The 26,434-nt window shown below is 46.4% G+C and overlaps 1 protein-coding gene across 3 annotated transcripts in view; it reads left to right on the forward strand.

Annotated features, from left to right (window-relative positions):
* Window positions 1-26,434, forward strand: part of LOC129384164 (uncharacterized) — a 145,053-nt gene that overhangs the window by 19,770 nt on the left and 98,849 nt on the right. For 2 of the 3 annotated variants that reach the window (XM_072284275.1, XM_072284274.1), the window contains exon 3: window positions 4,824-5,016. The exons of the other annotated variant lie outside the window; for it this stretch is intronic. In XM_072284275.1, coding sequence (XP_072140376.1) covers window positions 4,824-5,016 — 193 coding nt within the window. The remainder of the gene's footprint in view (window positions 1-4,823; window positions 5,017-26,434) is intronic. 3 annotated transcript variants of the gene reach the window in all.

Here is a 26,434-nt window from a genome sequence, read left to right on the forward strand (position 1 = left end):
GGAACATGAGATATCTGTGAAGCGGCAACGGCACATACAGAATGAACTACAAGATTAACCGGTTCGCGGAATATTGCATGCACAATTGTGCTCTAGGCAAGGTGATCGGCTAACTGTGTGCGGTAAAAAGGCCTGCAGGAGCTTTGGAGTCAAGTTCTCGCAGTACTATCTGCGTCACGATGGTCACTGAACTCCTGGCCTGTCTTCACAAGAGGATGTCGCAGCTGTGTTCAGCGGACCTGTGAACGGCGCTGCAATGCGGATTCCTGCTCAAACCTCTCACACTTTTTTGTGATGTCCTGTACTGTCTCACAATTTTCTCACATAAGCAGGTTGAAAGCATCGTCAGTGATCCCTTACAGTACGTGCCCGAACGTGTCTGACTCAGCCGTATCGCTGTCGGCCTTATGGCACAGAGCCACCACGTTCTGTATGTAAGAGACGCATGATCCTGTAAACCTCTGGCGCGAATCGGTAGTTCTTTGTTAACGGTGCCTTTCCGCCCGGTGATAAGGCTTAACAAGTCGCTTAGCTTCCGTTTGCACGTGTCCCAGTAGTACCAACTCGTACCAACTTTCTCCATGCCTGGCAACTAGAAGGCAAAGTTAGCCAACATAATGGCCCGATCCCACGTGTTGTGGGCACTTACACGCTCATACGTGGTGATCCAGTCTGATTGTTAAGCGTATTTTTATCTCTCCCCTTGTGCAACACTAGCACTTTCGCAACCTGCAACCTGTGGCAAGATTCCGTTTGAAAAAACTAAGGTTAAAGATATATTCCAGTACATAAGCAATAATATCTAACACTTGTTTAATAGGTCAAATCTGTAAGTCTTCTGCGTCACAGAGAGGGCTGTTTTTTACAGAAGAGAAAGCGTAAATAACTTCCCTGGCTGTTGTCGGCACCACAGACGCGCTTTCAGAGGTCCTATCAGTTACGTAGCACACGCCGCATTGTGCGCTTTCTTTTCTGAAGATGCAAAATAGTCATTAAACACATTTGCCAAATTTGCCTTGCAGAGAGTTTCACCGTTTAACACAAGCTCAGTAGGCCTGAATTTATCACCGCTACAGCCAAGGAACTTATTCAGTCTACTCCAAGGAAATTCTGATTGATTCATTACATGAGTGTTGAACGGCTTGTTTAGGTACTTTCTCTTTTCATAGCGTAAGAGACCGTTAACTTCATTCCTGTGGGCTTTAAAACGTGTCCTTGTTTTTATCTTTGAAGAACAGTTAAAATTATTTATTTTTGCGATTTATATTTCCTGGAGGCAAGTCAGTCAACCAAGGTGTCTAGGCTCTGCGCGCATGCTTGAGCTGTTTGTATGGTAAGCATTTCTTGTAAGCCCTTTTGAATTTATAATGGAAACTATTATACGCGACCTCCGATTTCTCCTCGAGAAATACGTCTGACTAATCGATTAACAATATCTTATTGCGAAATTCAATCAATGTGTGTTCATTGATATCTTGAATAACCACTGGTTCCTTTAGTTGGGACTGCGTATGAGGCACTGTTTTGTTGATGAACATAAATATGGGAAGATGGTCACTAATGGGTGGGCTGAGCACGCCAGACAAACGTTTCGTGGCTTCCATGTTATTAATGAACACATCAATTAATGTCGCGACATCTGTCTCATTTCGGGGGGGGGGGGGGGGGGCAGGGTGATAACATTGATAAAACCGTTACATTCAACAGTTTCACAGGATTCAAAATGCTGAGGCGACGATTTAGCAAGATCGATATTCAAATCACCGGCAAGGAATAGCTTACAATCATTGCCATTTACCCAAATAAGTACGTATATAGGAATTCTAGAAAATTCGACCTGTTACCGCTAGGAGGACGGCATAATGCACTAAAAACCGAACGGTCATCTTGTATTGTCAAAACCCGCACATAGCCAAACACTGCCCTCCTATCGCATTTCCATTTATCTCACTCTCTTGTACGCTGGTAGTTGCATTTTTTTCTGCTTGTCATTCTGTTTGCTGTTTCCCATCTCTTTTTTACGTTAGTTTGACGGCGAAGAACCAAACTTTCATAAATCATTTTCTTTTGCTTCCTTTACGTCTGAGGTGAGCTTATTTTAAATCTTTTTGAACTCCTTGAATAGCCTTACTCCACGCTTAGGAATTAAAGTGTGGTATGTCGTGCTTTTTCTCCTATCCTTATGTATTGTGCTCGGCTAATCTACGGTTTTCTTATTGCTTCATTATTCCTTCAGCCAGATTGTAAAGGAACCTCGTCATCATAACTCACTTTTGATTTGTGTAGAAGTTTGTGTAAGCATCATTAAGTTCATTGCAGTCATACATGCTAGTCCAGCTTATTGTCTCCACCAACGAAAAAAACATTTTCACGCGATTTGTCGTTTAACACTTGACACTTGCGTACTTGGGGATATTGCCTGCGTGTGAAGTGAGCAGTAACACAAAACACGGGCTGATGATCGCTTCCGTCGCTATCACTCCACCCATCAGTTCTGATACACTGATATTCGTAACACGGACGTCTATGATTTAGTCTTTTTTAGAACCAGTGCTTGTGGGAATAGAAACCGAATTCTCACATCCATATTACTTATTCAGACTCTTATAGTTCATTGCGTACTGGTCATAACTAACCTTATTTATATTTATAACACCACCAACAAGAAAGGTAACATGTTTGCCTGAAAAAACTCTGCAGGAATTGCTCAAGAAAGTCTAAAGCGCGACGTTTAGAACCAGCTGGTTGTCTATATACGGCATCAAGCTGAGATTAAGGTGTCTTAACAAATAATCATTCAACATTCAGATTTGCAATTGCGTACTCCGCAATGATGCTCTAAGCTTAGGGGTGACTGATATCAACCGCCACACCGCCTCCTCTTATTCCTACGTGGTCCAAGCATATTCATGTGTAATTGCTAATGACGGGTGTATCATCGGTAATAGGCAGCCAAGTCTCCGTAAAAACAATGACATCAAATCACAGCACAGGATATTCCCATAAATTTTTTAAGCTGTCAAGCTTGTTTTTGTACTTCTAATGTTAAAATGAATCAAAGAAAAAATAGATTGATTAGTCCTAAATGTGGTGCTATATACTTCTGATGTGCATACGCCACACGTACTCACCTAGAGTAAAGAGAAAGCAAGCTTATAATTAACTGACGCAATGTTTCGATCATTCTTGCAAGGTCATCGGAACAGGATAGCCGCAAGATACGACTATCTTCGTCTTTCCTTGCTAGGACCTTGCCCCCGGCTCTCCACACGAACTTTCCTTTGAGCTCTTTCTTCTTTGCCAGTGTTGCTTCAAGCAAGAACTTCTCGTGCCGCGTGATATGTACCTCTGGTCACCACGCGCGTGCTATGCATACACGTCCATACCACGATAGCGGCAGGGCAAACACGCCTCAAGTGCACATGCAACTACTATCGTAATAATAAGGGCTCAATACCCGTATTCTGCCTATTTTCGTGAGTTCCACCAGGCACGTGCCTGATGGGTTTCCTTGATCTGCTCAGGGAGCTAAAAGAGGACTTGTGTTAATTTGTTCTGCAGCTACCGTTACGACAAGCGCTGTGTTTAACACTGTTAGGCCTAACAAGAGGCGACACCCAGCCGACAAAGTTTCTTAGTTTCTACGACAAAAGTGCGCCAGTTTACGAAATCAGCTTTGCGGCTTGTGCTATCGCTCCGTTTCACAAGGTATGCTCGCATCATGACCGATGTCATGTGATGCTTTGGTAGTATGGACAGTTCCGAAAGCTCGATTATTCACTGTATAAATAATTTACGTCTGCACGGTACGCATTGATGGTACCCTAAAACCTAGATCTTGGCATGTCTATCACGGCCCACCTCAGAGACGGCGTATGCATTCGCACTAGCGTTTCACGCAACCAGAATAAGCTTACAGAGCAAGGGAAAAGATTGACGGATACAGGAAACAAGAAACAATACAGGATAGCGTTGTTCATATTGATTCTTGTTTCTTATCTCTGTCCATGCGTACCCTTATCCTGTAAGCATATTCAGGGTGACTCATCAACTTGCCGCAACTTTTACCTCATATAAATATTATTTCCGCGAACATAGTTGCACATGGACGCACGCGTAACTACCGGTAGCACAAAGACGAGGACAGCCAAGAGCAGTTAGAAGCTTTGTTATTGTGTCGAGCACCATCGGAGGCGAGAGACAAACTTACAGCCGAGGGAAAACATAATTGTTCTTGAGCCGCGCGAAAAAGAGGGTCACCCGCTGAGAAGCGCGATCGCCGAAATCGGCTTGGAGCAGTAGTCGCTTGCGTCAGTGACGAGACGGGCCCAAGCAGAACAGGACAAAACTACCAAGCAGCGGGGAAAGGTAAAATACTCCATTATATACGCATTTGTGCGAAGAGGCCGCAGCTGGCCGGTTAGACCAGTTATTTGAACAAAACATTTTTGCGTGTAGCCTGTGCACGTCCCACTCTGGCAAATGGCGAACTCGTCTGTACGTTGCTTCAGAGCTCGAAGGAACATGCTACGGGCGCACTGCCATGCACTCAAACTCACACGAATAACCTAAGTCCCAACACTTCACACAGCCACTTTTTCACAGAGCACTTGTGTGGCAAAATCGGGCCGAGGGAGTCTATTCTTGAAGTGCTCGTGTGCGCGAGGGCGTGCGTGCGCACTTGTGAGTGTTTGTTTGCACTCACGAGCCTAGGCACAATATGTCCAGAAAAGTATTTTGGTAGTTCCAAACGCGTTCTCGAAGAAATGTGTTTTAAATGCCTCTGTGGTTGAGTTTCTAACATGCCGCCCCCTTCTTTCCAGGTACGCGCTTGGGGCAGGTGGAAAGATTGAAGTGGGATTTCGTGATATCAGGGACAATAGCTTTTACATTCACCATTGCATCACAGGTTACTGGGCGGAATCTGATATTAAGCTTTTCAAACCCAGACATGCGCCTGCCCTACAGGAAGCCATCTGGATTGGCTTGTCTTTGGAAAGTGGCAACGTGTTAAAGGTAAGGTTTCTGGCAGGATTTCACATCTAGAATACAAAGACAAAAGAACGTGAACTTGAAGGGAGAGAAAAGGGAAAATCTTCGCTTGCGCCTCCGTCTCGTACACGCAGTCATTCAAATAACATATTCTTTGTTTTTAGCACAAAGTGAAACACACACAAGCTAGAGGACAGGACGAGCACTAACTCTCAACTAAATCTTTATCGAAACTATCAACATATATTTAAGTTAAAGCAAATACCACTGCATAGGAACATGACAAAGGTCTGAACACTATCAGTTAAACAGATGAAGATGTAGGGGAGCGATAGAAACAAAAGGCCCTACTCGACATGGACACATGCGCTGAGAACATACTGAAATTCCCTTACTCATAAAGATATTGATGCTTAACAAGGCTGATTCTTCGGCTAGTTTGTACGGTTTACTCATAATGACAAAGCCTTTAGTGCAATTCAAAAAGACAGGGATGTGGCAGAGACACAGGACAGCTCTAACTTTCAGCTGACGTTCATTGAAACGCAGAGGCAGATATGTAGCGAAGCAGGTATGAAAGATGCAAAAAATACAAAAGATAACTCACACTCTACGCATGCGCGCGCCATTACCGTCCAGGAACGCGATTTTCTTGTCAGAAAGATTAACTGACGTTGTACTAACACAGTCCGCTCCCTTTTTTTCAAATCTGCCAGGCTTTGATTATTTCACGCATACGCGGTGTTTGCTTCTGGCCTCCACTGTGCATACGCCTAACATTGTCTTGTACGTTTTGCGGGTACAATCATGGCAATGTTCAGAACCGTTCCCATCCCTTGGTTTTGCCACATTTCGCTTGTGTTCTGGAAGCCTTTCATTGAGGCATCTGCCAGTTTGCCCTATGTATACCTGACCACAAGTTAACGGAATACGGTAAACCACCTCTTGCGTGCAGTCCAGAAATTTATTTCTGTGCTTCACTTTACATCCCCTTGATAGTTTGGGAAAAAGGTCTGCCAACTTACGCTACTTTGATAACTTGTCTGGGGCCGAGAACGTCAACTTCACATTCGCCTTATTGGCAACCTCCTCAGCCTATGGGAGATACCGTGCATGTACGGAATCATCGCCACCACCACCACATTCTCTAAAACTTTTAAAGTATCCGTAGGTTTCTTGCTGTAGTTATCGCATGAACAAAAGATCAGGTAATCATCTACGTATCGAAAGGTACGCGCAGCCAATTCTTTAAGATTGTTTTGTAGCTTTCTATTGACACGACTTAGATAACTATCACTCAGAACCGGCGCCACATTTCAACTAATGCAAACTCCTCATTTCTCTACATACATAGAACTACCACACTTTTTCCGTGGTTTTGTCTAGATAAAAGAAAGAAAAGCTCTAAAAAAGATGCCAAAGGCATCCACAGTCCTGAGCAAACCAGAACTCTTCGTTGTAGACTGTCGCAGCTTCTTTAACACTACACAAAAGTTCCGTTTGCGGAAGCGAAAAAGAAAAGTCTTGTACATTTACAATAATTGCGGAGCATTTATCTGGATAATTTTCGGTTAGGAAGACTACAATTTCTTGAGAATGTCTTACCAGCACTGGGTATTCAAGGCAAGCTGAAGATAGAACATTATGCAAAAAGTTTGACAGAATGTAGTGCCACAATATTGCTTTTTCCTGTCTTCTATTCTGTGTGTGCGTGTCATTTCACGCTAAAAACCAAGAATATGTTACCGTACCAACTCGCCCAAGTTTCTATCCTTTTCAATGAGATAACACTAAGAGCCAGTGTGGCAGATAAAGTAACTGACAGAGGTCTCGCAGTACCGAACACATATTTTGGTAAGGAACTTTGCATGCACGGACACGTTCTGCATAGCTTGTAAGCTTTTCGGATTGCGAAAACCAGCGGCCGTCAAACGCATGCACACCAGTCATGAATATGCTGGCACGCCTGAGCCCAACCTGGTGACACCAAAAAGAAAAAAAAAAAAAAAGCGGGGCCAGCACCCGGCCCGCTCCCAAATCGTTTCGGCCCTACCCGGCCCGATTTCGCCCCTTAGTCTATGAGGCCAAGACACCAGTCCCTACTGAGAAAACTTGCTAGAGAAAGATTTGACTATTGACAGCCTTACCAATGGAATTTTCCTCACAAATGAGCAGATAAAGGTGTAGTTACACAATTACACTCTGTGTTCAGTATTCTCGTGCGTGTGAGGTGAATGAACAGCTGTGCTACACATATTGGTCAAATAGTACAGTACACTCTAATAGTAAAAATTGTACAGCAGGCATAGGTGACTATGCTCTTGTACACACTGCTGCTCATTTCATCTCACTTTGGAATCTCGAAGAACTATTACGCCGTTCGGTGGTTGTATTCGAGCAAATACAATTGGCGGTAATATAAATTTAAGTGCGCTGGTCTGTTAGCTTTTACCATTTTATAGCACACCGCTGCAGTTTCTCACATTGCTGTTATAAACAGGTGACACGTGAGAGTAATGCCATGTGCCGAAATAGTTTCCCGTGGAAGAAAAAGTCTTACTGTTTTATTCGGCTTCACGTTGTTGTCATCAATTCTGTTGCACAAGAAGTGAAGACTTCGTGCTGTTTAATATGAAGGAAGTTCGTCTCTCTCTACTTTTATCACCAGTCCACTTACAGCGTAGATAAGGTAGTTCCTTTTTTTTCTGCTCTCAATTTATGATGGCAGGCTTCTTCGTTGGCGCCAATTTTCAGCGAACCCGCTTACTGCGAGAAAAAAATATATTAAAGAAAACGAACAAGAACGCCGCAACATTTCGCATCCCAAAATTTTGTTCAACTAAGATGCACTTAGAGGTTGGATATGTCGGCGTTCTCTCTTATTTTCCACACCCCCTTCATTGACGATGGAATATGTTGCAGCATTCGCGCTTGTTTGCAGTAAAGCAAGAGGTTCTTTGCAAACACACCGGGACTTTTCTGACTGCCTTGCCGAATAGCTGACACTTAAAAACAATGAATTACGTGTCTTATGCTGTGATCCAACCTGTGCCTAGGACCTCAATGCTTTAACCATTAGACCACGATCGCTTTCTATTTGAGGTAAAAACCTTAAGTGCTCTACCTTAGTGAAATAGAATTGCTAGAGGGATGCAAAGAACACATTTTGATCGATGGGCAAAGAATCAAAACACGCCGCGAGGACAAATAAATGCCTACCAAGAATCTGATTTTGACATTTGGCTCGAGCAGACTTCTCGAGTATCCTGAAATAGGATACATCAAAGTACGCGTCAGGCCATACATACCAAACTCTCGGAGATGTTTAAAGTGCCAGAGGCCACGGATCTCTGAGCTGCCGAAGGCGGCTCATTTGTGCAATGTGCGGCGACCATGACCATCCTGCTGACGACTGTTAAGAACGCACCCCATTGAGCGAACTGTGACGGTAGGCAGCCTTCAAACTCTTTTAAGGCAAAAGCCTTAAGGCCCAACCCCTTGCATGCGTCCGTACGCTACGGCGCGCGCCGACAAGCGAACGCCTTGCTCCGCGTCGGTAGGCGGAAAAGGGGACGCAGGCACTGGACACACGCTTTGGCGCGCGCCGACGCTCGCTCCTCGCCTGCTGCGCGCTGTTGCTGGACTATTTTGCCTTCATGCGTCAAAGTCCGGCCAAAAACAGCCTGCTCTAAACTGAGCTTGAAACAATAAGTTCGTAATTTGCATGCTCTTTTATATATAAAAAACAGGTTTTATTAATGAATGTACGCATGCAGCAACGGTTTATTTTTAACTTTCAAGTAAGAACAGTCCACACGATATTGACATCAGCGCTTGCACTCGCGTCGTCGTCATCTGTCTACAAGATCGCTTTGCAAACACCTGCATGGCCCCGCCATATCAGATCAGAAGCTGTGCTACGATTTCATTTGTGGTGGCGCATTGCACAACCAACAATGCAAGAATTAGACGTGCAAAGTATAATTGAAAAATATGTATTAGAAATATTGTCACGTTGTAGTGACTGCGAAGAATGATGCAGAGTCAGAACTGGGAGTTACAAATTTAACGCTTCATTGCGCGAACTTGTGGCCAGCAACACTATAACGCTCAATCGCAACGAAAGCGGCAAGCAAAGTCAGCGATCATCGAATATCTGGTCCGCGGGGCAAGCGCATCGGCTTTCATACATCAGTCGTCAAACGTTCCAACGTATTCGCCGGTGCCCGTGTGCCTTCGAACTACTATACGAGCAGTGCGCGCCGATGGACGCGCCACTGGTGGCGGCTTTGCGCAGAACACACGGGAGAGGAGCCAGCCGCGCGCCGTAGTTAGTTGTAGCGTTGACAGTGCTTCTCGGTCTTATTCACATTTTCAGAGCAAAATAGGCAACATACTTCGCATATGTGGGGTGGCCAAAGCTTCAGGGAATGTTGAAGAAGAATTGTTGCAGTGTGCGGGTCTCAAATACCGGCGAATACGTGCCCGCGATACGGTTCTAATCACTCCCCGCAAAGCCCCATCAGCGGGAGCAACGGCAGCAATGGATCGTCGCTACGGCGGGAAATTTCTTGTCTCATCCTTTCCTTTGTCGCGTCGCTGTTCTTTTTTCACTCGATAATAGTTAGACGCGTAAGCGACGAAGTTCGTTTGCAGTGCAGCACGCGGTTCAAAGGCATTTCACTAAAGTTCGGAGTTTATAATGTTTTCCGCTTTTTTACGACGTTTAGCTATCTAGGCAGCACGACTGCATGACTGCACGAACGCATTGTGTTGTATGTTAAAGCTACTGAAGTTTGCAAGAACTGAAATTGTTGGTTTTATGTGGCCCGGTAAATCTTCGCACCAGCTGTCGCGCACTTCCTGTTTATACATCTATTTTATGAGTGGCTTTGCACATGTTTAACTGTTGCTAGTTGCTTCATGCATATCTCTTGTTGATTCTTTTGAGCTGCGAGGTTTTCACCCTGCCTCGTTTGTAAAGGGTCTAAATCACGCTGTGTCTTATCAGAATGATACCAAGCAAGTGCTTCTTTGGCAGCTTTATTCATTTCACTCGAAGGCATATTAGATATTGTGGTTTCTTTGGAAATTTGTTTAGAAATTAGGTAGTTCAGGGCGAGAATTGCTAATAGTTGCAGCATATGCTATTTTTATTCAATTTTTGGCTGAAAAGTTCGCGTTACATTTGGGAAGTCATCCTACCTCGATGCTGTCTGAGCAGACTTAACAAGCCGAGTGATTTGTTTGTTTCACAACGTAGTCCCATCTTGCATGTGAATTTTGTGCTCAACTGAATTCTTGCTTATTATGCCTATGCCACAGAGGACTAGACCCGGCCTTGCCGCCAGCGCTCATCTACTTTGACTGGCGCTGCTCTGTCTTTCAATATATATTATGTGGCACCTCTCTCTAGCAACATTAAAAAGTACTGAAAGGTTATTCAGACTTTAGCTGCGTAAGTTTCCAAGCAGCTCCCTTCGGAAATTTAATATTGCAACAACTGCAGCGGGAACGGGAGTTCATCGGCGTATGCAGCAGAACTGCATTGACGGTACAGCACTAACACGCGCTTTTATTAACCCGTGAGTTTGGTGACATCGTTGACTAGTGTACGCGTTTCCGCCAATAAATTCGCAGTTACTTTTCTTGAGGGGACTTTGACAGCACTTATTCGGCGATGTGACATTGTTTCATCGGCAGAAAAATCACAATGGCATAAGCAGACATCGTCGTACCGTGCGGATTTGCTTGATATAAGTCTGCACTAACGACGGGTGCGTATTACTGAGGTAATAACTCACAAAAATGTAAAACCGGTAGCGTAGATTACACAACAGGATTACAAATTCACCAAACAATACTTTTGCGCAGCAATTTTTCGGCTGCTGTGTCTTAGCGGACGAGGTTCAGTGAGAGTGAAACTAAGTCTGGTTTGCTGGCCGACATACGTTGGAGCAGCGTTGAAAACTGGTTGCAAGGACAGTAGTCCATGCCTTTTCAAAAAGGAAGAGGAAAGTGGGGTTTTATGTGCCAAAACCACGATCACATTATGAGGCACGTGGTAGTGGGGGACTCCAGAAATGTGGACCACTTAGGGCTCTTTACCGTCCACCTCAGTCTAAGCAAATGAGTGTTTTCGCATTTGGTCCTAATCTAAATGCGGTCACCGTGGCCAGGATACGATCCCGCTACTTTAGTCCATGGATTTGAGAAATGGAAGAAACGTAGGCAACATGCCTCGATTACAGCAGGAAAAGGTTGTACTGATGCACAATTCTTTATTCAATGTGATGATTGCCTTCGTTTCCATACAAAACTGTAACATAGGGGCACGTAAGAAATGAAGTAGAATTCTTGGCAACACTATTTAGAAAAACGGAAATATTCCAATATTCAGCACCGCAATACTCATGGTTCCGCAAGTGGAAGCAACACAAAGGCAATGTTTACTATCTAAGCCAATTTAGGAACCTGCGCAATAGATCCGTGTCGATGATGAGGGCACGAAAAAAGAGCATATTACACGCGTCTCGTTGAACAGGCTTCCGGCAATTCACATAAGGTCTGGAAAATAATCAATGAAGTTGCTGGCAAGACCAGTTTGTGCCGAGTTCGCCCGGAAAAAATAGACAGATTTAATTCCTTTTTCACCAATATCGGCCCGTCATTGGCTGCTCAACTCCCTGAATCACAACAAAATGCTGCATCCAATGCAGTTCTCAATACTTTTGTAATGTTTGAAATTGAAGCCGATGAAATTACATCTATTATTCTCAGCTTACAAGGCAATAAATCTGCCGGACCGGACGGAATTTACCCACGTATACTTAAGGAAAACACTGATATCTTGGTACCCATCTTATGCAAACTTTTTAATCATTCATTAAAATGTGCAAAGTACCCCTCTGCACTAAGGATTGCCAGAGTTGTCCCGATGTTCAAAGATGGAGACCGATCCAACCCGTAAAGGTGCAGACACATTTCTGTTATAAGTGTTATTAATAATATTTACGAAAAGATTCCACGCAAAAATATTTGCAAATTCTTAGAAAAATATAACTTACTTTGTCAACAGCAACATGTATTTCGAAAACATCATCCAACGGCTTCTGCAGTCCTACGCCTAATTCAATTAAGTAATGCAGCATTACTTGAAAGCAAACTGGCTGCCGTTGTATTTGTTGATTTAAAGAAAGCGTTTGATACCGTGGATCACGCTATTATGCTCAACAAATTAAAACGCTATGGGTTTCGCGGTGAAGTTTACAGCTTACTTTCCAGTTACATCGAAAACCGTCAACAAGCTGTAGTTATCAGTAACATCATATCATCACTTTAATATTTACAGACCGGGGTTCCTCAAGCATCCGTTTGAGGGCCCATGTTATTTTCGTTATACTTGAATGATTTGCCGAAGGTCCTAAGTTGCTCTGATATTTTAATGTATGCAGATGACACTGCGATCATAGTAACAGCTGACAACCATGAGGATCTAGATGCAAAGACAAACGCTTAATTGAAAAAATTTCAAGCTGGTTTTTCACCAACAAGCTAACGATTAATTCAAGCAAAACCAAATAAATAGTATTTAGCTCACGAGCAACAGTCATTGACAGCTTGTAAATTAACCCTTTCATTCACGACCACTCACTCGAACGAACACACTCATTTAAGTATCTTGGTGTCAGCAAGCTACTGAATAGTGTCATTCTAGATGAACACCTTCACTGGAAAAATCAGATTAGCGCCGTCTGTTCGAAGTTGGCTTCTGGCTGTTATGCCTTATAACAGGCCCGCGATTGTTTTAACAAACATACACTGCGTACCCTTTATTTTGCCGTTATTAACAGTCATTTAACACACTGTGTAGAATCATGGGGTTTGACATACAACACTTACCTTGATCCTATCCGGCGATTACAAAAACGGGCTATCCGAATTATAACACAAAGCGTGTACATTGAACCAAGTAAACCAATTTTCCAATTATTAAATATCCTTCCTTCTCACCTTTTGCGGTCTTTAAAGATAGCTGTGTGTGTAAACAACATAGCAAAATATAACCAACTTTTCAATGCCTCCCTGTTTTGCTCTCCTTCTCGACTCACGAGAAACCTCACACATAGTAACTTTAATCTGCCACCGAATAATAACATCTACCGTGAAAGATTGGTGCAGTTTTCAGGAGCCAAGGTTTGGAATGCCTTACCCCCAGAAACAAAACAGTCCCACGAAACAAATAAAATATTAAGAACATAATTTATATGCCTTATTCGATCTATGTGACAGTCGCTTTCGGTTTGTGTTTGTTGCACCGTGTTGTTCATTACAGATTTTTATTCATTCTGCTGTAAAATACACATTATTTTATTTTCTCTTCATGCTGTGCTGTACTTTGGTCTTTCGCCGTGTTTTTGCGCTTTTTATTTTATACAAGTGCTGCGCCATTCCCATCATGTATTTTCGTTTCTGAACCCAACACTAGCCTCTGGCTATGGGTTCAGTCAGTGTTCTGATAATTTGTATAGCAAGAGTAGCAATAAAATGAAAATGAAATGAAAATGAAAATTAGCATGTTTGTATATTTGAAACATATGGACACGTCTACTTGTTTGTCATCAGGTGACACGTTTCACCGCCTAACAAATGTTATCGCACAACGCAGGACGCGCCTGCATGTATCGGAAGTTTCTGGAACGTTATCGATGCTTCCATCCGCTGTCTGTGCAATCGGATCGCATGTGTGCGCGACGCGAATAATGTAGAACTTTGTGGAAGACACGCGGGTCCCAGCGATTACTCTGGAATATTCGACGACTGATGTATAAAAACCGACGCCCTTTACCCGCTGATCAGATTTTCGACGATCGCCGACCGTGTTCGCCGCTATCGGTAGTGTAGCCTGTTTTTGTGGGCACAGGTTCGCCCAATAAAAGTTAGCTTTGTCTTTCACAGTATTGTTACTGTGTTCTTCGACGTCACCACCACGAGACGTCTGGCGCAGGTGCTTGTGCGTTCATGTACCGAGCGCCCCCGCAAAGCCGCGATACAAGCCCGAAGATCGAGGACAAAACCAACATCGCCCAAGACCAGCTTGCTAGCCGCCGACTGCAAGGACTGCCGCCAGAGCACGGACTTCTACCTGAGATGACAAAGAAGATCGTGGCCAAGACAACCCCAATGGCGGCCTTGCGTCCCCCGTTATCCTGCAACAACCCCACCCCGGGACCCACCGACCTTTCATGGAGCCGCTACTGAAGACCCGGAATCCTGGTTGGAGACGTACGAACGAATCGCGACTTTCAATAAATGGGACTCCGACGACAAGCTGAGGCATGTATACTTCGCATTAGAAGGCGCCGCCAGAACGTGGTTTGAGAACCGGGAGTCGACCATCACAACATGGGAGCTGTTCCGTAGCGGCTTCCTGCGCACCTTTACTAACGTCTTACACAAGGAAAGGGGCGAAGCTATGCTGGACGCCCGAGTGCAGCTACCTAACGAGAACGTTGCCATCTTTACGGAAGAAATGAGCCGTCTGTTCGGCCACACCGATCCGGATGTCTCCGAGGAGAAGAAAGTCTGCCTACTGATGCGTGGTGTAAAGGAGGAACTTGTCGCCGGAATGGTGTGAAGCCCACCGAGACTGTCGACGAGTTTCTTCGCGAGGCCACTAGCATCGAGAAGACACTGGAAATGCGGAACCGGCAAATCAACCGCCGCACGAACTCTACAAGCTATGCCGATGTTGAGTCACTGGCCACCGACGACCTGTGCGAGACTATCCGAGCGGTCGTGCGGGAGCAGCTAGAGAAGCTGTTCCCGTCATAACACCCTCAAGTGGCTTCGATTGCCGACGCGGTACGTGAGCAGCTCCAACAACAACTCGGAGTAGCCCCTGAATCACCGCAGCCTCAACCGCAAGCGATAACATACACCACTGTAGCCCGCCGTCACGTACAACACAGTTCCGTCGTCCACCACCAGCCCCGCCGCCAGCACGTCAACCCGTCACACCACGCGTCATTCCAAGGAAGACTGACGTTTGGCGCGCCCCCGACAACCGTCCGCTTTCCTATCACTGCGGAGAAGCCGGGCACATCTACCGCCGATGCCCATACCGGGAGATGGGAATCCGAGTGTTCGCCGTTAATGCGCCGCGACCACAGATTGGCGAACGACCTCGCGATATCGCCGACTAGCTCACCGCCACTCAGTGGAACCCTCGACGACCGTCCCGTTGGCCGTCACCAGGCCGCTACCTGCCGCCGCAGCGCCGATCATACACCGGCCAAGCCCGGGGCCGCTCTGCGAGCCAATATCCGGAAAACTAAGAGCAGCAACCGATGGAGGTGTGGTTGCTGTTCGTCGAACTGACGAAGATCCTCCGCCGCCGACGAAGACGCCGAAGAAACTACCTTTACGACATAACGACACGCCGCCGTTCCGACGAAGTCTGTAAGCCAAGAATACGACGACGAAAGACGACCTGACGACGTCGCGTACCAGCCACAGGTCAACGCGACGCAGCCGTGATCCGACGCCAAGACCGAACTGTAATGCAAGACAAAGAACCACCGACCTCGACGTGCTTCTCGACGGCCATGCAGTCACCGCCTTAGTAGATACAGGGGCCGATTACTCCGTCATGAGTGGACACATCGCCGCCCAGTTGAAGAAAGTAAAAACTGCATGGGAATACCCTCAAATTCGGACCGCTGGAGGACACCTCATCACGCCGACTGGAATCTGCACGGCAAGAATTTCCGTTCATGATCGGACTACACCTGCCACCTTCCTTATCCTCCAACAGTGTTCACGAGACGTCATTCTCGGCATGAACTTCCCGATCCAATACGGCGCAATCATCGACCTGAAGTCGAAGTCGATAACGCTGTCGGGAGATGGAGCGATACCGCCGGAGAGCTCTCGTAGTCACCATGCCTTAAGCGTGCTCGAAAGTCAAGTCAGCATCCCGCCTCGCTCCAGCATTGTCATTTCCGTCGGCACTAAAACACCTGCCGACGTAGAAGGCGTCATCGAGGGGGACCAACGCCTACTGCTCGACCGTGAAATTTGCGTCGCAAGAGGGATCGCTCGACTGCACGGAGCGAAAACGGAAGTGTTACTGACAAACTTCAGCCAGGAGTTCAAGCACATCAACAAGGACACGACGATCGCGTACATCGAGGAAATTCTGGAAACTATTAATGCGTTTGTCCTCACGGATCCTGTCGCATCTCCCCCGATTAATATAGTCCCCGAACCAGACATTGACGTGAATCCAAGTCTTCCTATCAGTAAGCAGCAACAGATCAGAAGCCTTCTCCGACGATACAAAGACTGCTTTTCGACGTCATCGAGGATTCGACAAACACCAGTTGCAAAGCATCGCATAGTAACCCAGGAGTGCGCTCGACTACTCCGCCAGAGCCCTTGCCGAGTTTCGACGCGAGAACGTGAAGCTGTTAGGCAACAAGTCGACGTAATGCTGCGCGACGACATCATCCAGCCGTCAAAAAGCCCGTGGGCATATCCTGTAGTCCTGGTGAAGAAAAAGGTCGGAACCCTACGCTTCTGCGTCGATTATCGTTGACTGAACAAGATCACGAAGAAGGACGCATACCCCCTTCCACGGATCGATGACGCATTAGATCGGCTCTGCAACGCTAAAAACTCCTCGTCGATGGACCTCAAGTCTGACTACTGGAAAATAGAAATCAACGAGAGAGATCACGAAAAGACCGCCTTCATCACGCCAGACAGCCTCTACAAGTTCAAGGTCATGCCATTCGTACTGTGCTAGGAGCCTGGAACCTTTGAGCGCGTCATGGACACGGCGTTAGCAGGATTGAAGTGGCAGACGTGTCTTGTTTACTTGGATGACGTGGTTGTCTTCGCCGGAAATTTTGACGATCCTCTTAGGCGGCTTGCGACAGTATTCGAGGCCATCAAGTCATCAGGGCTCACTCTGAAGCCGGAAAAGTGCCGCTTCGCTTACGATGAGCTTCTGTTCCTAGGCCACGTCGTAAGCAAATCTGTAGTACGCCCCGACCCGCCGAAGACAGCTGCCTTCGCAAAGTTCGCACAGCCAATCATCAAGAAGGCAGTGCACAGATTCCTTGGCATGTGTGCCTACTGTAGGCGCTTTGTCAAGGACGTTTCCCGCATCGTGGAGCCGCTAACACATCTAACCAAATGTGATGTCGAGTTCAAGTGGGAAACTCCGCAGGCCGACGCATTTCAAGAACTCAAACGACGCATGCAGTCGCCGCCGGTAGTTGCACACTTCGACCAGGACGCCGATACCGAAATCCACACTAACGCCAGTAGCCTAGGCCTCGGTGCCGTCCTAGTGTCCTAGTTCAGAGGAAAGACGGACTTGAACGGGTGATATGCTAGCCGGTCGCTGTCAAAAGTGTAAGGCAATTATTCTGCGACTGAAAAGGAATGCCTCGCCATCATTTGGGCTACAGCAAAATTTCGCCTTTATCTCTATGGCGGGCCATTCAGTGTCGTCAGCGACAATCACGCGTTGTGTTTGCTAGCTAACTTAAAGGACCCTTTAGGACGGCTGGCGTGGTGGAGCCTCAGACTGCAAGAATAACACGTCACAGTAATATACAGGTCCGGAAGGAAACACTCTGACGCAGACTGCCTACCACGCGCCCCCATCGATCCCCCGCCGCAAGACGACGAGGATGGCGGCGCCTTCCTTGGAATAATAAGCACGGCAGACTTCACTGAACAGCGACGAGCAGACCCGGAGCTAAAAGGCCTCGTCGAGTATTTGGAAGGGAACACCGACGTTCTCCCTAGGGCATTTAAGCGCGGGCTGTCTTCGTTCACGCTACAAACCACCCTGCTCGTGAAGAACTTCTCACCAGTCCGCGCCAGCTACCTTCTTGTTGTACCGTCAGCGCTGCGTCCAGAAGTACTGCACGCCCTACACGACGATCCAACCGCTGGGCACCTCGGATTCTCCCGGATGCTCTCGAGTATACAGGAAAGGTATTACTGGCCGCGTCTGACCGCCGACGTCGCCCGTTACGTCAAGACATGCCGAGAGTGTCAGCGAGGCAAGACACCACTGACAAGGCCAGCAGGATTACTACAGCCGAGCGAACCTCCTCGCCGACCATTCCAGCAGATCGGGATGGATTTGTTGGGGCCGTTTCCGACGTCAACATCTGGGAATAAGTGGATCATCGTAGCGACGGACTATTTAACCCGCTTCGCTGAAACTAAAGCTCTACCAAAAGGCAGCAAAGCCGAAGTGGAGAAATTTTTGGTCGAGAACATCCTGCGGTGACATGGTGCCCCAGAAGTCCTCATCACCGACAGAGGAACGGCTTTTACAGCAGAGCTCAGCCAAGCCATTCTGCAATACAGCTAGACAAGCCACAGGAGGACAACTGCCTACCACCCGCAAACGAATGGTCTCGCGGAGCGCCTGAACAAGACGCTCGCCGACATGCTAGCAAAGTACCTTGACGTCGAGCACAAGATGTGGGACGCGGTCCTGCCGTATGTAACCTTCACTTACAACATGGTGGTGCAAGAAACAACACAGATCACGCCGTTCAAGTTGGTTTACGGCAGGAACCCGATGACGACGCTCAACGCCATGCTGCCGCACGTCACTGACGAAGAGAATGTTGACGTCGCTACCTATCTCCAACGCGCCCAAGGAGCCAGACAGCTCGCCCGCCTCCAATGACGCTTCGTCGAGTACCAGCCCGGCGACCGTGTTTGGGTTTGGAACCCGATATGCCGACGAGGACTGAGTGAGAAACTATTGCGACGCTATTTCGGACCCTGCAAGGTGACGCGACGTATTGGCCCACTGGACTATGAGGTTGTGCCAGACGGCATTTGGAATTCACAGCCACGCCGCTCACGATCTGAAGTGGTCTACGTGGTGCGTCTTAGACCAATTTACGGACGCTGCCAAACTCCCTTATTTTGTTGTTCTCTTTGCTACGGGTGTTTTTCTTTATTACTTTGGTTTGCAGCATCGGATCGATGCTTCTTAAGAGGGGGTATTGACACGTGTACTTATTTGTCTTTATCGGGCGACACGTTTCACCACTTAACAAATATTTTCGCACAGCGCAGGAAGCGCCTGCATCTATCGGAAGTTTCTGGAACGTTATCGATGCTTTCATTCACTGTCTGTTCAATCGGATCGCATGTGTGCAAGACGCGAATAATGTAGAACTTTGTGGAAGGCACGCGGGTCCCAGCGATTACTCTGCAACATTCGACGACTGATGTATAAAAGCCGACGCGCTTGACCCGCTGATCAGATTTTCGACGGTCGCCGACCGCGCTCGCCGCTATCGTTGTGCTATCAGTGTAGCCTGTTATTATGGGCAGATGTTCGCCCAATTTTAAAAGTTAGTTTTGTCTTTCGCAGTATTGCTACGGTGTTCTTAACGTCACCACCGCGTGATAGTATTAACATAGGTGCGAATCCACAACAAGGTGTTGATAGCGAAATGCTGTACAGGGCACAAATCAGAATGGCAATCAACGTGTATTTCATTCAAATATTGACAGAAGCACACGACACCGCATTTCACTCCTCTTAACACAGAGCAATTGCAGAAAACACAATCGTATTGCTTGAATAATCATGACGTAACCCATGTGAATTTCAGTGTTGACGTTAATAGAAATAAAATTCAAAGACCGACCAGATACCGTAGGCAAATCTGGATGTTGCCCACAGAGGCCCCCAAACTAGGCAAATAATGGCATTCACATTAAAAAGACCAAAGGCGAATAAAGAAGCGTTATTGGAATTATAAATATCACTCGTTATCTTACTTCTCAATGAGAAGAAAGGGGGTCGCACGCGTAATACGACGACGTGGGATAGTTCACCACCTGCAGCCAATTGTTTTTCATCCACTTTCATGACCATTATTCATCATTTATTTAATTCAATAAGTAAATATAAGTAAGTTCCCCTATGTTTTCCTTGGTGTCTTTGTTGGCTTCTGATGATCTTATTCCTCAACGTCACTCAATTCAGAGCTGGACTCTTCGGGAGAGCTGTTCGAACCACCAATTCTGAAAATTACAGGTTCAGTTTCATTGTCGAAAATAATATCCCTCTCAGGCCTAAATGATAATGCGCTCAGCATGAGTACAGTACTTTTGTCAGCCTCCCTTAGTGACATTTTACAAAGCCTGAGCAACAAGCTGCTCATCATTAGCCAACGTGAAAGCGTTGTTATTATTTGATACTAAGCCTTTCACCATCCTCCACACCTGCTCAATCGGATTGAGTTCGCAATGATAGGAAGGCAATCTTAACACTTCGTGGCGATATTTATTGGCAAGTGTATCGATTGCGTACACAGTGTGTCCTGCGTCCACCCTTTTGCAGAATTTGAGCAGCTAAGCTTCTACCATGTCTGCTGCCTAGACTATGCCCTTCTTTGTGAGCCATGCCTGGATTTACACGGTCTGAGTTGATTTTGTGGGTGGCTTTCCAAGGGCAACACTGTGGTAAGGCGCATTATCCATCACGATAATGCTGTTTCTGTGTATATCGGGCAGTAGCTTATCCCGAAACAACTTCCCGATGTAACTTCATCAATTTCGCTATGTTATTACGCTGAAGTGCCGTTTGTGTCTCTGAAGAAGTCGGCAGCACCATTAACAAATCCTGTGTCGCTGCTCCCTCCATGAACCAGAATCAGGCGGCCTCATTTTCCTGAAGGCGCCGGCAGACCAGTGGTTAGGCCCCTGAGAAAGAAATCTTGCTCCTGGTGTGGCCAGCATTCACCCACGTTTCGTCTAGGTATATGATGGTTCTGCGAGGAAGAGATGGACCAAAATGTGGCTTCAGGTGTCGTTATCGAAGTGTCCTTCGTATAAAAATAGAAGGAATTCGAAAGTATCGGAAAGTACCGTATGAGTAATCGAAAGTTCTATAGGACTCGGCAATCGACTTGAATAGTGACTATTCAAACTACCAAGTCTATTTTTAATACTTTTCGAGTAATTCGTACCAACGTGCAAGCACCCGAATAAGGAAACAGAAACAGTGAGGTAGTCATTCATTACAAAAATTAACCAGCGCCCGAAAACCAAGTTGCAATGTAATGTGGAATGAGTGCAGTCGTGAAGGTTGTAACTTCACAACTGACACAAATTCATGCATGAGCATTTTGAACAAAACAGGCAACGTGTATGTTTACTACAAGTTTACTACAGCTTCGTTTAGTGAGAACAGAAAGTGTGTTAAGGAACACATACCACATTACTGATGAAATCATCTAAATAACCATCATTTCCTGTACATGCTGACATGACTGCCAAGAGGGTCCAGTGCAGTATATACATAAATATCCCTACGTTTTTCATCGGTTGTACCTCAACATTACGCAGTGACAAATTGTGTGATTCGCGTCAAAAGATCCACTTGGTTGCAGTCATTGCTGTGCAGAACATTATTTCAGTACAGTGAACTGGCCCCGGTTTTGCTGCTCAAAATTGATAAATTTTTGCTTCAAAGAAACTTTTGAAACTCGCTTACTGAACGGGGAAAAACGAAAGTAGCAGGGGTCTATCAAGGCTGAGACATTCGGCCGAGCTGGCGCACGTTCCGGGCGCCGCCCAGGCGGAGGCATCAGTGAAGGCGTTCGGGCCAAACGAAACAGAGACCGAGGCGTCTGAGCAGGCATAAGGTTGAAGGAATAATGATCGTTTATTCTCATTGAACGCGCTTCTTATGGAGCTCGCAGTAGCAACGCCCCGAGGCCACAGCGACGCGCCCGATGCTGTATTGGGACAGTAATATCCGAAAAGCATTCGCCATATGTTCAACTCGTATGCGATGCGGTGCCAATGCTATTCAAGTCATGTTCGCCAAGTTTTCAAAAGCAATTAGTTAAACGTCCATGACGGATAACGGTACAAGATGACGCAGAGAGTGTAATGTTTGCTACATAGATGACAAATGAAATAATATATGCTTACCGTACTTGGCTCCGGAATGCTTTGATAGCTCTGAGGTACCGGCGGCGCCAGGCTACAATGTGAGAGCACTCGATGAGTGCGAGTGTTCGCTTTCATTTTTCGAACTTGAAGCCCATCTCTCTCAGTAGCCTCCATAAGGTACTTTGCTCATGTCCGGCAAATAGGCGTCGCCGTTCACTTCTTTCAGGGCGCTGTCTAAAGTGGGGAGCTCTCGCTCAGCATAGATACGATGCAACTTGAGCCGGATGGCGTTGAGTGTAAAGCGGTCATATTTCAGGCTGCCAGAGCTCGATATTATTAACTTGCGAGGTCTCTTTTTGCAGATTTCATGCCGCCGCAGAGACATTCATTCTTATATCGTGTAACTGCGCGAGGGCAAACCCCACACATCTCGCCTACAGGAGCGAGCACTTCACGCACACATTTCTCAGAATAGCACTCTCTTATGCTTGCGTATACATTGATCATAACTAGCTTGCAGTCCTTCGAAATCGTCCGGGACTTCAACTTCCAAAAGATGCGAGCAGGAGATCCCTGTAGGCAAGCGGAACATGCATGTGAATTCGCCAAGACTGACGCCATCTTCAGACTTCAAAATGAAAACAACAAATTGGCCAGTGACGCTATAAAGTAAAGCTATTCCAAACATTTCTATTCCAATTCTGTAATCAGCCCTCCGCGATTGGACGAAACTTTATTAGACCACCCTCACTTCGCCTATATGTCATGCGACGTCACGAAAACCGCGATAGCTCCCCAACTGATATGACGTGTACACACTGATTATGCATGATTAGACCGAACTAAAGAAAAATAGCACTTTCTGATTCGACGCCTTTTCGACATTAGACCTGAGCTATTGGACAAAAGGTTTAGGGCTGCACCCGCTTCACGTGCCTGTCACGCGACGTCACGACACCGCGAAAACTCGCCACGTCAAAGTGGCGTGTAGGCGTTAAAGATGCATTACTTTGCCGAACAAAACTTTTTTTTTTTTCTGAATAGCCACAGGCTGCCCCGTTTCGAAAGGAAAAAAAGATGGGTGCCACCGATTGCTCAGCCACTGCCTACTGGCACCTGCCGGAGAGCATGGGTTTATTTTCGTACAACAAAACATTTTGCGTGGCCGTGTAACGTTCTCGAGCCCTTCTGACACTTTAACGGGCTCGCTCAGCCAACTCTTCCTTGCTGAGGATCCGTTTTAGCAGCATTCTTAACCTTCCGTTGCATGCCACCGCCATGTTTGACCAGCCATTGAAAGCTAAGGGTAAGAGGACCAATCGCAGACGCCGGCCCTACCCTCTTCATCCGGTTACCGATTTTCTCTGCACTGGTTTGGCCCCATCGAATCGCTCTCCACTTGAGCGTGATCCTCGCCTCTTGTTAGCCAATTAGATAAGACAAGCCGCTCAGTGTAGGCATTGTCATTCGTTTTTAAAGCAAGCAAAAGTGACCTCCTGTTAATGAGGAAAGGATTTGACGGGCCTCTTAGACAACCCTGCAGGTCACCGCCCGATGCTTGTGTCGGCGGTTACGCAAATTTCACGTCAGGAGATTCCAATAAAACATATTGAATAGTTTTACGTTATAGGGCCCCAGCAGAACTGGCTGTGAAAACCAGGTACTCGAGAAGCCGAAAACCCCTCTAATCTATAAGTAAAAAAAAAAATTGCTTGCAATATAAAACGCCTCCATTACTGTACTGCAGTTTTGACCAACATGCTCTGCTATTGTGAATCAATTACTATTTTCTTTCTTTCCAACGAACCATTTTGCCATGCGGACAAAGATTACGAACAGGCGCCATAGCTTTGCCAGCGTTCATTGCTATTTATGGAACGCATTATATACAATTCGTGTCGCATATGCAATCATATACCAGGTACGTCGACAACAGACAACGGATAGAACCAACAATAACATTCGCGAAACTTACTATATGTGCAGGCACGTCCTGCGCTGAGCGATAACGTTTAACATTTGTGTGGCCGCTGAAATACGGTCCCCGGATGCAGATAAAGTACGCGTGTCGATATAATTATGATTGTTGGTGCATAAATTAAACGTGAGAAAGTCGTTTCAGAGAAAATCAGCGAAAATAATTGAAACATCTGTAGCGTCCGCAAAAAAAAGTATATCTAGAACAGCTTAAATTTACGTAATCCGTAGCTTGTCTCCTCCCGATTCTTGTTTCTGTCTATCTTGCCCATAGATCACCTCATTTATTTTTCTAGGTTGTTTTGAAGCATCAACGTTCACCGCACCGCATCGAGAGGCCTTCACATTAATACATCAATACACAACAATGACTTCAGCCCAGACCTAGTTTTAAGTCAAGGAACCTAATTGATCCACTGTCTGGCTCTTGGGATCACCAATGGCTCTAGACACTCTTTGAAAATTGTTTCTAAGTGTGTCAACGGCGATGGTGTCTTGTTTTCAACATTTCCCACTAAAACTAAGTAATCGTCAACAAACCTGAACACACGTACGAGCAACCATTGCGCTCGAGTCATTGCTGTTAGCAATACGAACCGCGCGCAAATAAGCCTCTTTTTCTATTCTAATCTGCGCATTCGAAAGTCGTAAAACGAGCCATAGGAAAACGCGTTCCTACAAAAACGCGTTGAAAAAATCGTGCCATCATAGCATTGCTGACAACGCTCAGGAGCGAACACGCAGGCTCTCGGCGGCAGGTTATCGTTTCCATGTATTAGTATCCCGTGGCAGAATCATTGCTCAAGGAAATCGGGACCAGGGCGTCATTATCTGGGAGGGAGCCTTGTGGCCCAAGCACACGTGATGATAAAGTGGTGATACCATACATGAACTCGATCGCGCACCGTATAAAGAAAATTGGTAAAAGATGCAATGTCAAAGTGGTGTTTTCCGCACCGGAAAAATTGCTGAGCATGTGTGCGAAGGTAAACCCAGGTGCCACACAGAAACGAGGCTTTGAAACACAAGACAGAAAGAAGTTCGTCAACTTTACTGAAGGAGTGGTATATTCTGTTCCGCTTCAGTGCGGCAGAAAGTACATTGGACAGACTGGGCGATGTTTGAACGAAAGATTAAAGGAGCATGATTATAATGTTTGAAAAGCAGTCACCAGACACCCTTGGGATACACTGTAGAGATTGCGGATGTGAGCTATTCTTTAAGAAGTGCAAGATTGTGAGCAAAGATGACAGCCAAATGAAACGAGAGATAAGCGAAGCCGCTGAGATCTCGCGTGTGGGAACTGTGTGCGTAAGCATGCCATCCTTTTCCCTTAGCGCAAAAGAAATAGATTTCCTCACACGCTAATCTCAAAAATTTTGTATCCCCGTTCATGTTTTACGATGTCGAGAGAAGCAAAAATGATCACGTGACAAAGCCGGCTTAGCATTGATGGATGGCCCTGTTTGTACACTTTTTTGTCGATCTCCCCCTTTGAGTATGTTTCTGTACTTATTCCCCTGACAAGCGAATAAAGAGGATAGTTGCAAATAGCGCTCCGTGGTGTGTTTTTCTCACCTGTGTGTCTCGTCAAAATGCTGCTCAATCCAACCGGTAATAGGCTTCGATAAGAAAATTCAGTACATTTTTGTGTGGGTTAGAACTGAACCCAGACCTCCGGGGTGCGCGCCGAGCACGCTTCCTTGAAGCCACGGCTGCTCCACTGTTCTGGATTACTAAGGGTGTGCCTTAGTAAGCCAGAATCTTAGTAGGCCACACGTCACGTCGTCGCAGAGACGTGCTTGTGCCACTGCTTGCATCGGCGTCTTCCACAGTTGGCTCCGACGCCGCTCATGATGCCAGCGTTTCCATACCGCCCTCCCTCTGCGAAGGCACTGACGGCACTGGCCCACTACCAGCAAGTGCTGGGATTTCGGCGAGTTCTGTCGTGCGCTCCGATGGACAGTTGCTACAATTATTCATAAGCGTATCTCAATCGTGACAAAAAAGGCGCCTGGTGTGCAATTATGCTTTCGCCCTAACGTTTTACAGACGTGTAACACTTGCTTTTGTTCTTACATTGCATGGAAAAAGGCGACAGAAATAATAACACTGAAAATCAAAGAAACCATCTCGTTCGGGGAAGCAAGAAAGCGCTTCGCAATAGTGCAGTGCACTGCTTACGCCGACGGGTCACACAAAGGGGCAACGCCGCAACGTTCGACGGCGACCGTTCGGACCTCACACGTGCGGCCGGCGGCTCCACCTTCGGCCTGCAGGACGGATGCGGGAGCTGCCGCTAGGCCATCTTCGAAGGGCCAGGACCCTAGTGGCACGGTGGTCCTCAGGGCTCTCCTCGTGAAAGCGGGCCTAAAGCAGATGTCTCTTCTCGCCCTACGTGCTCATCCAGTGCTTTCCAGCCGCAATGGAGACAAGTCGAAGCACCTAGGCATCATAGGTGTTGAAGGAGTGGCAAGCTCTGTGAGCATGTCGCAAAAGAAAAGCC

Source organism: Dermacentor andersoni, chromosome 9 (assembly GCF_023375885.2).
Source record: "Dermacentor andersoni chromosome 9, qqDerAnde1_hic_scaffold, whole genome shotgun sequence".
Taxonomy (NCBI): domain Eukaryota; kingdom Metazoa; phylum Arthropoda; class Arachnida; order Ixodida; family Ixodidae; genus Dermacentor; species Dermacentor andersoni.